Source organism: Eurosta solidaginis, chromosome 3 (assembly GCF_040869045.1).
Source record: "Eurosta solidaginis isolate ZX-2024a chromosome 3, ASM4086904v1, whole genome shotgun sequence".
Lineage (NCBI taxonomy): Eukaryota > Metazoa > Arthropoda > Insecta > Diptera > Tephritidae > Eurosta > Eurosta solidaginis.
In genome coordinates, this window is record NC_090321.1 from 64,084,077 (window position 1) to 64,100,367 (window position 16,291).

The 16,291-nt window shown below is 36.1% G+C and overlaps 2 protein-coding genes across 7 annotated transcripts in view; one reads left to right on the top strand and one right to left on the bottom strand.

The window, feature by feature from the left end:
• The window catches only part of salto, a 94,501-nt gene extending 87,143 nt beyond the window's left edge, over positions 1–7,358 (top strand). For all 6 annotated transcript variants that reach the window (XM_067772025.1, XM_067772027.1, XM_067772026.1 and 3 more), the window contains one exon: positions 6,846–7,358. In XM_067772025.1, coding sequence (XP_067628126.1) covers positions 6,846–7,008 — 163 coding nt within the window. In that variant the 3' untranslated portion in view covers positions 7,009–7,358. The remainder of the gene's footprint in view (positions 1–6,845) is intronic.
• LOC137243840 (spondin-1) overlaps positions 1–16,291 on the bottom strand; it is a 139,188-nt gene that overhangs the window by 84,578 nt on the left and 38,319 nt on the right. The gene's annotated exons all lie outside the window — the stretch shown is intronic.

Genomic DNA, 16,291 nt, shown 5'->3' on the forward strand with positions numbered 1-16,291 from the left:
TTAAACAATATTTTATCCTACTAAAAATTAAAAAAAAATTGATATTAAATTAAATTTAAGAAAAAAGCTTTTCTAAGAACAAGCTTTTATTACTTGTTAATAAAACGAACTAAAAAGTAAAAAAAAAGAATTTTTTTTAAATAAGCCTATTATTGGTTAATAAAACTAACTTAAAAGTAAAAAATAAATTGACTGTAAAGAAATTTAACACTTTATAAGTTCATTGTAACCTTTAACGATAATTAGGCTTCTTCGTCTGCAACAAAAAAATTCCATATTGTACATACATAGTTATATATTTTTAACATTAAAACTTTGCACCTAAATTAATAAATCTTACAGTTTACTAGAAGACCCGGCAGACGTTGTCCTGTGCTGCCCTAAATTTGGCCTATCTGCATAAATTTTAATAAGCTTTTTCCGTCTGACTCTGCCCTCCCCCCCCTTCAATTTTTCCTAATCCTTTTATTCACTCCTCCCTCCGTCTTTTTCGCTTCATCTATCTCCATCTTCGTCTCATTCTATCTCTTTCTCAATCTCCTCTCTTTTCTCTTCTCTCAATTTCCTCTCATTCTTCTGCATCCCTTATTGCCTGTCCCAGAGGGTGCTATGTATTTTATTCCAGTCCCAGTCCCACTCCGAGTCTCAGTCCCAGTCCTAGTCCTAATCCCAGTCCCAGTCCTTCTCTGGATAATATATCACTCTGTACTAAAGCACTCATCAACAGCTTTCATTTGATATCCATATTGTATAAACACTGTCTAGGTATTCACTGGCCCACGTTTTGGAATATATCTCGAGACCCTAGCCACCCAGGGGTATGGAAATTACCCTCTACACAACTAAAGACTCCTGAATTAAAAAAATGTCATAGTACCTTTAAATCGCGTGCCCGCTCAGAAATCCCCCACCCTCTCGGGGGGCCTGGTGATGTGCTAAACTTGATATCATTCGCTATAGTATTTTTTATTGATAAGCAGGTTGTTTAATTAAGCACCAAGCAATTACACGGAAGTATATCCGCACCACCTGAAAATATGGGTGCCCCTGCGTGTACGTAACATTTTATTATTACGTATAAACAAATAAAAAAATTACAATAAAATAATATTGCGACTATAAACTGAGATATAGCCTATCCTATCTCTCAAGTTAGATCAAACTACACACGGGGTGCAAAACAAATTCAAAATCGGTTCAGTAGTTTAGGAGTCCATCGCGCCCAAAAAGTTTGTGACACGAGTTTTTTATATATTAATATATCAAAGTCCTAATTGTTCTAATAAAAGCGTGTTACATTTTGATAGCAAGAAAAGGAGGTCCTAAATGTTCTTAATTATACCATCAAAATTTAACACGCTTTTTCTTAGAACAATTAGGACTGTGATATAAACTGTAAGATTTAATAATTTAGGTGTAAAGTTTTAATGTTAAAAATATATAATTATGTACAATATGGAATTTGTTTTTCGCAGACAAAGAAGACTAATTATCGTTAAAGGTTACAATGAACTTATAAAGTGTTATATTTCTTTACAGTCAATTTTTTTTTTAATTTTTAGTTATGTTATTAACCAATTATAAAAGCTTTTTTTAAAAAAGGTTTTTTCTTTAATTTTATTTTTTACTTTTTAGTTAGTTTTATTAACAAATAATAAAAGCTTATTTTTAAAAAAGTTTTTTTTTCTTTAATTTTATTTTTCATATAAATTTGTATGGGATTTTGCACTTAAAAAAAGCTTGAGTACTAACAGGTAATAAAGGCTGATATTAAAAATTTTGCTTTTGTCAGGATGTTTGTGCAAAAACCAATTGCACAATATGTATTTAACAAATAAAAAATGTATAGTTTTTTATCATGATTTGAAGTGAATATAATATAATATTATGGCTTTAATAACTTGTTTTCACACACAAAGCTAAAATAAATGGATTGTAGAGTGGAAAAAATATATTAAATATGGGATGCCCTAGTGCACATGTCTGTGCTGCCAAGTACTGAGGGTGTGATGTCAACAATTTTCCACAAAAAAAACAAACGAAGCTAATCCGGATAGATATAACGATCACAGCGTTGTTGTTGAATTTGCATGTTAAATATCTATTCGCGTCTGGATCACGCTCCATTAGGACGCAACTATTATAATATTTGGTGGCGTTACCAGAATGCTTCATTCCATACAAATTTTGGTTACCTGAAACATTTAAGTACTTGTGGCTGTAGGGTGACCAGATCTTTCGGACGCCAATCCGAGACGCCTTGTCAAAATATACATAATTGGGTGGTGTGATTAAAGTATAAGCAAACACGTTTCCTTCTAGATTTCAGGAATTTGAACAATAGTTAACAATACTTCTATATTTAAGTTATAGCAATTTATACAAAAGATTTTTTTTTTGTTTACTCGATCTTAAGCAAATTTTTGTTTTGAAGTGCCTAATTAAAATTTCAATGGCCTTAATGATGAAAAATACAAAATATTTACACAGCTTTTTAACATAACATTTCTATAGAAAATTCTTATTATATTAGCTTTATTTTTTAATGAAAAGATAAAGCAAATTTTTGTTTTGAAGTGCCTAATTAAAATTTCAATGGCCATAATGATGAAAAATACAAAATATTTACACAGCTTTTTAACATAACATTTCTATAGAAAATTCTTATTATATTAGCTTTATTTTTTTATGAAAAGAACACATGAACACACTTAATTAGTTTTATTTGTTTCCAAACTGCTTTTATGTTCGCACGCTTTTAAACCTGCATAGAAGGAAACATAAGCAGCAGACTGAGCGAATATTAACATCATCACGAAATAAGCCTGAAGTGATCCCCAAATCACGCGCAAATGATCAAGAAATGATCCAGTAAGGACTTCGAAATACGACCCCAAAATAGCTCATAGCAGAAATTTTAAGCCGACGGCTTTCGTGAAATTTGTTTGTTGTATATCATTTATATTAGCCAGGTTCAACTAAATTCATGAATTCTCATAGGCCATCGGATCAAACAAAAGAGATTCGTAGCATGTTCCTCTAAAATTTTATAAAATTCTATTCTTACGGCTTTGGATTAAGTTTTCAAAAAGGAAACCGTTTCAAGCAGTTGAAATTATTTTTCGGTTCCAAACAGTTCTGGTTTTGATTTTGAAAAATTAAATGATTTCAGTCGGTTGTGGTTAAGACATTGATTTCCATCCGCATATCGACCGCATAGCATCTTTTCTAGGCTGCCGTTTCGAAGACGTCCTAACTCAGAAAACTTATGAAACATGCCCTATTTCGGAATTCGGTTGAGAAACGCTCTACCCAGGCGCGGATCTACGGTGGGGAAATAGGGGGTCGAGAAATTTTATTTTTCAAATACTTTACAGAACAAAAATTAAATATCCAAAGAAAACAAATATTCAAATGTTCAATACTTAATTTTGGCATTTCACGATGCACGGCAATTTATCCATGAATACCGCTTATAAAAAATTACCATGGGTGGGTCCAACACCGGTTTGGAGACCAAAACTATACCCGCGCAAAACACTTCTGTTCACAATTTTTTTTGTGGGTACCCCACCATTACAACAACCACATGAAAATCACCAACTTCAACTGCGAATATCTCCGAACAGAGATACAATTTTCTTTTCCGCCTTCAGATTATTGTTATCGAGGTCAATAGGCATCTTTTGACACCCCTCTCGATATTTTTGGTAGCGTATTAGCAGTCGACCCCTCAACTAAACTTTTACCCAAAACCTTTCCATATTATTATGTTTTTAAATTGAAAAATCAAGCTTTTTAAAGTCAGAACACTGGCGCGTCGCCCACGCCGCCACCGCCGATCGGCGTAAACCTCTAATCCGGATAGTTATAACGATCACAGCGTTGTTGTTGCATTTGCATGTTAAATATCTATTCGTATCTGGATCATGCTCCATTAGAACGCAACTATTATAATGTTTGGAGACGTTACCAGAATGCCTCATTCCATACAAATTTGAGTTACCTCAAACATTTAAGTACTTGTAGGTGTAGGGTGACCAGATCTTTCGGATGCCAATACGAGACGCCTTGTCAAAATATACATAATTGGGTGGTGTGATTAAAGGCCGCGGTACAATGGCATTTTTCATATAGATGCGTTTAACACAAGCTTATGCATTCCAATAACATCGCCACAATCAACCAAGATGTTGCGTTTGTAAATATGAAGGAACTTCAGCCTTGGCAATTGTAGTTTATTACGCTGTTGTTTAGCACTGTTGTAAACACTCTCCCTATACAACAAAAATACTTGCTAACATATTTTGTGTCGTATTCTATTGTTATATTGCGGTTTTTAATTACGAAAAATGTTAGAAATTTTTCCAACCAGTGGGAAAAATAATTTCACTTGCAAAGTGTGCCAACACCCTTAGCCAAAGCAAATGTCAAATTCTTCTTCTTATGATTTGCTCGGCACAAAATTGGGGAGTTGGCTACTTTTCAATATCAGATGGCGCCAGTGTCGCTCATTCTACCATTCTCCATAAAAATACGTGCAATCTACTCATAATGCATAAGCATGTGTTAAACTCATCTATATGAAAAACTGCTTATGGGTCGGACCTATAAAGTATAAGCAAACACGTTTCCTTCTAGATTTCAGGAATTTGAACAATAGTTAACAATACTTCTACATTTAAGTTATAGCGATTTATACAAAAGATTTTTTTTTTGTTTACTCGATCTTAAGCAAATTTTTGGTTTGAAGTGCCTAATTAAAATTTCAATGGCCTTAATGATGAAAAATACAAAATATTTACACAGCTTTTTAACATAACATTTCTATAGAAATTTCTAACTATACTAGATTTATATTTTTATAAAAAGAACAAAGCGTAAACTTAATTAGTTTTATTTGTTTCCAAACTGCTTTTATGTTCGCACGCGTTTAAACCTGCATAGAAGGAAATATGAGCAGAAGACTGAGAGAATATTAGTAGCGTTCCATTGAGTCATCGAACTCGTGAGCCACGATCAAATCTCATTAGAATGGTCAGGATCAGTACTCTGAGAGTTGGCAGCACTCAACCGATGAGTACACATGTTAAGTTGCCTGTTGTGTCTCAAAAATCATCACGAAATAAGCCTGAAGTGATCCCCAAATCACGCGCAAATGATCAAGAAATGACCCAGTAAGGACTTCGAAATACGACCCCAAAATAGCTTTTGCAGAAATTTTAAGCCGACGGCTTTCGTGAAATTTTTTTGAATTCGGCCATCGGATCAAACAAAAGAGATTCGTAGCATGTTCCTGGAAAATTTTTCAAAATTCTATGATTACGGCTTTGGATTAAGTTTTCGAAAAGGAAACCGTTTCAAGCAGGTGAAATTATTTTTCGGTTCCAAACAGTTCTGGTTTTGATTTTGAAAAATTAAATGATTTCAGTCGGTTGTGGTTAAGCCATTGATTTCCGTCCGCATATCGACCGCATAGCACCTTTTCTAAGCTGCGGTTTCGAAGACGTTCTAACTTAGAAAACGTTTGAAACACGCCTTATTTCGGAATTCGGTTGAGAAACGCTCTACCTCAGATTTTGTTTCAAAAACGACCTACCTGAGCTAAGGTTAGGTTAACAAGGTGTGCGTGGTTATTGCCGACACTTCCACGCGTAGAAATTTTTGTCCATTGTGGGTGCCCTCCGTATGTGCCTGGTGGCGGCACATTCGTCCAAGCGAGTTAGATCCTCGTGGACCTCAACGAATAACTTGCTCTTCCTGATGAAGTTAAGTAGAAGTGAAAGATCCACCCTCCCAGCCAGACTGTCAAAAACCGTGCACTTCGAAATATCAGGTCTTGTTTGCAGTACTGGACATCGGCAGAGAAAGTGCTGAGTCGACTTCTCTTCCTTTTGATCCTGATAGCTTCAGCACAGGGAGCTTGTTGATATGCGCCACCGTCGGAGCACTGGTGCAATGACCTTTTATGACATCCGTTAATACTTTCAATGCAGAGACCTTTTTCTGCAACTCGATTTGTCGGCGTATGCGTATAAAGCGGTTTCGAAATGGCAGCCGAAATGGCGTGATATTATATTCAGACACCGATATGCAATACGCGAATTTTAGCTAGGATGCTCGAGTAACCGGTTTAAACGGCAAGTTGAAATTGCCAACTTTAAAATCCCTTTGCCATATATATAGAGAAGGATGTATGTTTGTAGGCAGCCTATGGACTCCGAAGCCACTCCGCCGATTTTATTCTAATGTCCAGGATAGCTGCACCACAACATGTAGGGTTTTCCTGTGAAGTTTACGGGAAGTGTACCAGGGACCGATCTACTCGAATAAAATCCTCTTCATGGTTCGATTTGCCTGAAATTTGGTATATAAGTAGCCCTTTGTCTAGATTAGTATTTATAACAAGTTTTTTCGGGAAATGAACCAGGGAACGACTGGGACTGGGACTGGAACGTGGACTGTGACTGGAACTCATTCTGGGAATGGGACTGGAACTGGGACTGGGAAAATAGGGAAGGGGAAGGAGAAAGAGACTGAGAAAGAGAAGGAAAAGGAGTTAGATGAAGATAGGGATAGGTGGAGCGGAAATGAAGTGGGGGAAAGGACAGAAAGGGAGAAGGAGATGCCGAGAAAGAGAAAGGCAGAGGAAGAAATGAATTAAAGGACAATGAAAAGTGGTGAGAGGAGGAGGGAGAGTAAGAGGTAAAAACTTGTTAAAAGCTATGCAGATAGACCAAAGTGTGGGCAGAACAACGTCTGTCGGGTCCGCTAGTACTTATATATATATCACTAATGCACGTACATATAAACACATTTCATGTTTCTCCTCTCTTACCTCTTAGTGCTATTTACCAACACAACGTACTTGGCAATGCCGGCTGTAAAAATCTCATATACCAACCTATGACGGGGTCGGATGATTACAATGAAAATCTTTATTATTATACCAGTGAGAGGCGAAGAAAGCGGCACGTCGACATCAATGTGAAAAAATATGAAACCTAATACTGAAGAGAGCGTGAAAGGACTTGGATGGATCTGCTGATCAAAAGCTTTGTCTAAGTCATCTGTTAAAAAGGATGTTTCGGGAAATGATGTTATTATTGTTGCTGTGAAAGTGTGTCAAAATGCGTACTGTACTTTTTGGTTATGAGTTTCGATATGTGTATAGATGTGTGTATTATCTACTTACGGTTGTTTCTGTTAATTTGAATGTAAAAATGTATGAAAAAGAACCTGCGCAAGGAAGCTAGGCAAAACTTTTGGCTATGTAGAGAAGCTGTGCCAAAAGTTCACGTAAATATCAAAATTAATTTAATAAACGCGTAAAATAAATCTAGTGAAAAACGAAAAAATGTTGGTGTTTTTAGTTTATTTTTTCATTTTTATTTAAAAAGTAAAAGCAAAATGCAAGATAAACTAGCAACAACTGGTATGAACCACCAGTTTTTCAGTACAAGTTCAACTCAGTTTGTCAGTTAAACTAAGCTTAAACTTGTTCTGCATTTTTTCAGTCTACCTTAACTGAAGTTCAACTGTGTGCCGGGGGAGCTTGGGCGCAGACCATACGGCTATAGTAGTGCAGCGTAATCAATTACAGGACAAACAGTACCCGATTCCGTATCTGTGCGTCGAAGGGGCTCTTAGAGCCGCAATAGAGGGTAATGTTTGGTGCAAGGGTGCCCAAATGGCGGACGAGGCGATGCACGTGTACACCGATGGTTCCAAAGTAGTGCATGGAGTAGAGCCTGCGGTATACTGTGCTAATCTGGAAATATATCCTACAAGACGCCAGATCACTGTAGCGTTCAGGCAGAAGAAGTAGCCGTAACCAAAGCAGTCGAAATACTAGAAGACAATTGCTTAAACTGCAGCCGCGTCATCTTTTATATTGACAGCCAAGCAGGAATTTGGGCAATAATTTAGCATAGCATAGCATCTAAAAGTGTGAATCGGGATATGAAGAAGCATACATTTATGTTGGGTCTGAGGGCATATAGGAATCTATTGGAATGAAGAAGCAGATGAACTAGCTAAAAATGGCGCATCCCTCGAAGCTTGCTCCGTTGACGTCCGAATAAAATTGGACGAGATTACTACGTATATTGTGACTTGTGAAGCGAATATATTTGGCGAGTCGAACAGGTTAGCGAACACACCTAAAATTTGCATTGTGAGTGGCGAATGAACTTTTGCGCCTGCTTTGTGATGTTGCCATTCAAACAAATTGAAGAAGTTCATCAGAATTTGACGTTTCTGTCACTTACTACATATGTTTTGATGTGTTTACAATATATCTATTTATATGTGCATAACCAAAAGTGTAATAAATTAATATAAAGATAAATAAAATAAATAAAGCGATGATTTCCAACATTGATCTTTTTTTCGAAGAAAGTTACAATGTCGAACAGCGAGCTAGCCTTCTTCGCCAGAGGCGTTTTATAAGGGATTACTCCAATCCAATGGAGCTTCCGCCAACAGTGTAAGTTTAGTGCAGTTTGGTTCTTGAAGTATATATGGAAAATTATATTTCAATGTAAATGTGTTTATAGATTCATTGCGAATTTTCAGCTTAGAAAGGATGCATTCAAGTATGTCCTGGACAAAATTAAGGACAATTTTCACTGCCGCCTGTCGTCGTCTGTAACCCCTATGCTAAAACTTTGTTGCGCACTTCGTTTTTTTGCCCTTGGCAGTTATCAGCAAGCCATAGGAAATGAGTTCCAGTTGGGACTTGCTCAACCCACAGTTTCCCTCGTTTTAAAGGAGATGCTGCTCTTCGACACTTTACAGCCCCGCGCTTGAACCCACGCCTTTCCTACTTGGTCGATCATGTGCACCTCTCGCCTTCGCTTAATCTCGCCCAATCTAATTGGGACGTCTACGGAGCAAGCTTCAAGGGATGCGCCCTTTTTAGCTAATTCGTCCGCTTTTTCATTCTCATCTATTCCCATATGCCCTGGGACCCAATATAGATGTATGCTTCTCCCTGTCCCGATTCTCTCCAGAGACTGCTTACACTCTAACACGCATTTAGATGCTGTGCTATGTGAGATTATTGCCTTAATTGCTGCTTGACTGTCAATATAAAAGTTAACACGGTTGCAGCTTAAGCTATTCTCTTCCAGGGTTTCTACTGCTTTGGTTACGGCTAATATTTCCGCTTGGAAAACGCTACAGTAATCCGGCAGGCTGTAGGATCTGCTTATTTCCGGATCAGCGCAGTATACCGCAGACCCTACTCCTTCCACTATTTTGGAACCATCGGTGTACACATGTATCGCCTCGTCCGCCATTTGCGCACACTTGCGCCAACCGTCCACCTCTATTGTGGCCTTAAGATCTCCCTCAAAGTGCAGGTAGGGAATCATATAGTCTGTTCGTCTTGTGACTGATGACGCTATACTACTATGGCCATATGGTCGGCGCTCAAGCTGCCCCGAAGCATCGAGCCTGGTTGCGGTCGTTAACGCTGTCCTGGTCCAATTTGGGACCTTGTACCTCTTTGTAAACAAGACCATATCCGTCTTCTCCGCATTGACTTTCAGCCCGACATTAGATGCCCAGGTATGAATATCCCGAAGCGCCCGATCCATCAAAGAACTAATCGTTGGAAGGCATTTTCCACTTATGACAATTGCAACGTCATCTGCGTAAGCCGTAAGTTTTACGGGTCCCTCATCGAATTGCCTGAGCAGTTGGTTGATGACCAGTGTCCACAGCAGATGTGTTAGCACCCCTCCCTGCGGCGTGCCCCTGTCCACTGATTTCGTGGCCTCGTACAATCCCCATTGTGATGTAATCTTTCTGCAATTTAGCATGCAACCGATCCATCTGATTAAGGCAGGATGTACTTTAATGTAATTAAGACCATCCATAATCGCCCATTTTGCAACATTATTGAAAGCCCCGGCAATGTCCAAGAAGACTCTTAGAGCATACTCCTTATATTCCAGGGATTTCTCTATGCTTATTACCACCCTATGCAATGCGGTGTCTGCCGACTTGCCTTTGGTGTACGCATGCTGTGTTGTGGAGAGCAGCTTTTCATCCACGTTGGACTTTATGTACACATCTATCAGCCTCTCAAAGGTTTTGAGAAGAAATGATGTTAAGCTAATGGGTCTATAGTCTTTGGGATACACGTGACCGATCTTCCCCGCCTTTGGTAGAAAAGCTACACGAGCAGTTCTCCAAGAGTGCGGTACATGATTCAGTCTTATGCACCCATCGAATATTATTTTAAGCCATTCCACGACCGCCCTACTTGAGACTTGTAGCATGGCCGGGAATATACCATCTGGGCCCGGCGATTTAAACTTAGAAAACGTCTTCACTGCCCACTCGATCTTGGTATCGGTCACCAAGCCCGGCACCACTAGCTCCGTGATCGTAGTGTGAGTGATGTCTGCTGGTTCTTCTAAACCGTCTCCCGGTGGGAAATGTGTATCGAGAAGCACCTCAAGGGATTCCTCACTATCACGTGACCATTCCCCGTTCTCTTTCTTTATTAGTCCCTGGACTATGTTTCCCTTTGCTAGGACTTTTTTCAACCGTGCTATTTCACTGGAGCACTCTATGTCCGTACAGAAACTTTTCCATGAGTTTCTCTTCGCCCTGGTAATTTCACGCTTGTAGATCCCTGTACTCGTCAAGCTCCTAGCCAAATGTCTGTAGTTTTTGTGTCCTCTTGGGCTTGTGGCTCATATTTTATCAATTTGTTGTCAACTATTTCCTCTTCAGAGGTTTCTTTACCGAATTAATTATCTTTCTGAGAAATGAACTAAGTTTAATTTTTAATAAAATTTTGATTTTACTATTTGTCCTATGTTTTTATTAGGTTTATTAGCGTAATATATTTTATAAAAAAATTTTAAAATTAATTTTAATTTTCAGAGAAAAAAAAATTATTAGGTGCTACAATAGCTTAACATTTAGCATTTTCGGGAAACACTCTCCTAATCATTCTCATTATTTCTTCTTCCTTGGTTATGGGATTTATTATATCTTCTATTGTGGGTTCCCTTTCCATTCCTATTATTTTCCACCATTTCTTTAACCCTTCTAATTCCTTTTTTAGGTCCCTAGTATGTAATGTATTTTCGTCCCACCATTGGAGGGGAAAATCTGGAAAGTCCCTTTCCATTGAAAAAAAAAATTTATAAAATGACCTATGGGCTTTTTCCATAGGGATAGATGAAACTATCGGAAGTTAACTGACTGTTTTTAAAAAAAAATGTCCAAAACATTCCATTTTACTTGTTATCTAGTTAACTTTATTAACGTATAAGAAACTTTTTATTCTTAACTGGAAAAATTTGTTTAACTTAAAAAAAAAATTTTAGCATTTGATTATTTTTTTTTTTTCAATTTACAAAATATTAATTTCTATGTCATTTTCATCTATAGTGTTAAACATTTTCTTTAGCTTTTAATATCTAAAATTTTCTTTCAAATAATACATTTTAATTTTATTCCTACTTAGATAGATGAAGAAAAAAAATCCTAAGCAAAAACTTTCGTTTTTTGCCAATGGCTTAGCGTCCATAAAGGCCGCCCAATTTATGTCTAAATATATTTATTAGTACTGCTTTCATCCAGTTATGCCACCAATTGGTCCTTCAGAATATTGCTGTTTAAAATGTTTCCTTTCAATCCGTTTATTCCGCTTCGCCTTATGCTTTATTCATCCTTGGTTGACTTTTCTAAAATGTGTCCTTTAAATCCGTTTATTCCACTTCGCCTTATGCTTTATTCATCCTTGGTCACTGCTGTTGCTTAATTTTGTTCCTCAATGTTATTTGCCTTCTGCATTTGTTTCTTCGTTATTTTGTTGATAACATTACCCCCATGCTGGTATTTGCTTTGGTTTTATTGCATTTGTGCTGCAATAGCAGTTGTAATCCTTTGTATTTGCTTATTATTTCAGGATCCTTTTAAATTCAACTTTTGCCCGGATGGTAAAATTATTAACTTTTATACTTTGTTTTTAAAATTTCCTGGGCATGATCTCTGAGCAGCTAAATCTTATAAGCGATATTTGCTTGGGCAGCAAATCTTATACTTATTGCAGATAAAATTGGCAGGATCTTTTTCCTCCAGCCAGATCTTTTAGCAGGTTTACTGATTTCTGAACAAGCTGGCAGGATCGCCATGAAAAGTTAAAATTAATGAGACGAAAGCTTTCAGCTTCAATGTCTGACAATAAGGTAAGTGTACCTATTTACGTACTATTAAGACATGCCCACGTTTAAAGTGATATCTTGGCCCAGCAAAAAGCAGTTGAAATCCATTCTTTATTTCTGTGGGTTCAGAGATCTGTTGCGGACTTTACGATGTTTATTAAGAAAAAATTTTTTTTCAACTTTACGCTTTATACGCATATTTCGACAAACGTATTTTGTTCCCAAATCCGTGCGAAAATTTGGGCCGGTTCCTAACTGCGTGCAAAAGCGTTCCTATTTCCGTTATAAATTTAAAAAAATGGGTTTGCGGTTATATTTTAAATATTTTTGGATAAAGACAATCCATTTGGGTACAAAGTACATTCCTATGTACTTTATTTATTTATTCAAAACATAAAAACAAATTTTATCGATACAGCAATAAAAAAAAAACAGAAAAATTCATTAGTTTCTAGTGTTTACTAGAGAAAAGGTAATTTAAAAAGTAAAATCATTGCTAACTACGTATTATTTAGATTACGTACTTAAGATTTCATATATGTACGTAGTAAATTAACATATTTTGAATAATTTGAACATTTTTAGAAGTTGTGTGCCGTTAAAGTCATGAAAGAAAAAGTAATTAAAACTTACTTTAAGTATTCAAATCGTTTTACTATAATTATATAAAAAAATTAAAAGTTGTATATTGAAATTACAAATTATATGATAAAACTGAACATTATACATGCAAATAGCTTATAAAACAAAGAAAATTTTTTTTAAAATAAGTTATGTGAATTAATTTAAGTCGTTTATTGAAAATATTCCTCTTTTATTTATTGGCTGAGGCGGATTATTTTTTTTTAATATTTAATATTTCGTCTGCTTCATAGTCAAGAATATCGTCTTTTTCTGGCCAATGCCAATTAAATCCGCTCATAGACATAGTTTTTATTTTAAATTTTAAAGGATCTCCACTGATAACTTTTAATACTTTTCCGGAAAACTTTTCTCCTTCATACTGGATAACAACAAAGTCTCCTTCATTATAGTATTTTTCAGGAAGTAAAGATTTTTCCAGATTTACTTTTTACGTGGCTCCTTTTCTTTTGATGCTTTTTACAGGGCTGTTTTCCGAAGTTTTTCCTTTGATTTCTTTTCTTTTGTTTCTCTCTTTAAAGCCATTTTCTGAAGTTTTTCCTGTTTTTCCTCAACCAAGCGTCGTTGATATTCCATATAGTCTGAAGCTATTACCACAGTTGGAGTGAGCTTCTTCTTCACTTGTTTCTTCTTCTGATCGGTTGAAGAAGGTTCAGGCCAGAAAAGAGCGTTTTTGAAGGGTGTTGGAAATTCCTCCTTTTTGGAGGTTAAGCTATCCACAGGCAAATCGTTATTAAGTGGCACGAGGTTATCAATCAACCTGTTATTGTAATTTTGATTGTCCTTTAAAGCATCATTAGCACCATTTTCAACGGCTAAATTAGAAGCGTTTATTTCTTTGTGCACATAAGATTGAGTATCCATTACGTTGCAAGTTGGAGTTGAACATCTCATAGGGACATTTTGAGTAGAATCTAAGTCAATTACTTTCCCACATAAATCAAGGAAGTCAATACTCATGTCAACTATATCGATTGAGCCACACCCGCCCGCCAATATACTAGTAAACCCGCTTAAAGGCGCAACCCCATTGCCTTCGGGACTCAGTTCCTTCTTCAAATGTTTCCAAAAGTAGTACAAATTTTCGTCTTTAATATCACCAGTCCATATTCCATCGCACTCGTTAAATAACTTTATTTTCTCATTTTCTAATCGCTCTTCAAATAATTTCATCAGGTCACATTGATGTGGTTGTTGTTCTTCACTATTAATCACATCTTCAACATTCTCGGCAATGATGGGATTTTGCATGCCCGTTTTTTAAATTTTATGGTAAGCAACTGCATCTGCATTGAATGGATACAAACCACAAGCTCTGAAAGCACTCTGTATCACATCAGTAGTAATCGACGATGTTATACATTTATCTATAGCTGGACCGAAATCTTCACGTTTCATTCTCTGTCCATTATTTGTAATTCTCCAATCTTGTACTTCCTTTTTCCAAACGCTTTTCAAGCAGTGAAAAATTCCAACGTCCATGGGCTGTAACAAGTGCGTTGAATTTGGAAGAAGTGCAATTAGGTTAATGCCATGTTTCTTGCAAAATTCGCTGAGAGGTAGAGATATATGGGATACGTGCCCATCCAAAAATAAAACTACAGGAAGTTTTACCTTCATTTCCAACAGAAAATTAAAAAATACGTTTGCGATATATTCAAAAAAGGTTTCTCCGGTCATCCAGCCTGAGTCAGATTTGCCAATGGCCCAGCTTTTAGGATATTTCGCCATAATATTTGGTGGGAAGCGTTTATAGGGGAAAAGGGCAAACGACGGCATCATTTTTCTATCTGCGGATGCTCCTATAGACAACGTTAGACATTCTTTTTCATCATTACCTGATCTGAAGTAAACGTGCTTAGCACCGCGTTTAGTTAACACGGCTTGACCTTTTGGGCACAGGAAAAATGCTGATTCATCACAGTTAAAGATCCTTGATGGATCTTCCAGTACATCTAGACAGTTATTGTCTTTCATATAAGTCTCGACTCTCTCAAACCAATTCCTTATGGAAGATTCCGTTACTGAAGCTCGGGAAGCTGTTAAGCATTGAGACATTCGTGGGCTCAAGGACGGGTTTCTTTTTAAAAAACCTTTGAATCATTTTCTTCCTGGAATACCATTTGTAAAAGTGTTTGGCCGTTTGAGTTCCTTAACCAAATTTCCCACGGAGTTTGTAAGCTGATCTTTATTTATAGGAAAGCCCAACTCCGCCAAATGATGAATCCATTTAACGATAATATTTTCTTCTTCTGTCGACAGAACTGGAAGGGGTCCTGAGGTTGGCTTTTTGGTATACTTCTTCTTGATTTTGTCCAATAACGTCTGTCTGGGAATTGCATATATTTTTTATGCTCTGTAGCAGGTCATATGGCCCTTTTCCACAGCCTCAATAGCTAACTGTAAACAAGTAGGTTAATACTTCGGCATATTATGATACTAGTTGCGTCCTGTTCTATTATTATATCACTAAAAATATCCGGTGCTGTGAAAAAATGTTACGAAAGAACAACCCATTAATATTTCCTAATTACTGCCTATAGTATAACGTAATTAGGAACATGCACAAAATTAATGAGCCTAATTCCGGGCTATGCGTTTTATCTTCAGCAGGTACCAAAAAGAAATTTCTTCTAAATTATTATATTGAGACAATATTTTATATGATTATAATCCGTATATATGCACAAAATATGTATATTTAGACAAAATTTTTAATATTTTCTTTATTAACTTTTTGTATAATTTTCCCAAATATTAGCTGTTCGACCATAACTTTCGGCTTTGTAAACTCCCGTAGTTTTGAAAAAATTGTTGCACGGAAATAGGCCATGATAATGTGTATGAAATTAGTTACTTATTATAATTTGCAAATCTTTTAAAAATATACATCTTATTATAAAAAATTAACAAAACCATAAGATCTAAATGGTCCTAATTCCGTTCTAAGCACGTAGATAGGTGCACCTCAAAAAAATAATGCTCCTAATTACGTGCTATTTTAAAATTAAAATTCTTAATAATTTTTTTTTATACACGGGCTTTAATACATGAATTCATATCGAAAACACTTAAAACTTTTAATTTCTGAAGGAAATTATATATTAATACTTACCAATTAAAGGTAAAACTCTTAAGAATTTGTCACAACACTCTTAGCAATTCCACTAACGATATACACTGACGCATGCCTTCTGAACAAAAGTTTATAGTCAACTGATAATTGAATGCAAATCTTATTTAAAAAATGTATCTTTGAGACTGACAAGTAGGAATTTTCAAATGTTAACAGTTTTGATCTATTCTTAAATTTTTTTTTATTAGAAAAATTGTTTAATTTCCTTATTTTTCTGCTTCAAACTTTTTTACCAAAAATAGCACGGAGTTTGGGGGCTAGCACGGGAATAGGTGCACTTACCTTAATTGATTTTATTGAAAAAATTCTTTCTTTTATAGAT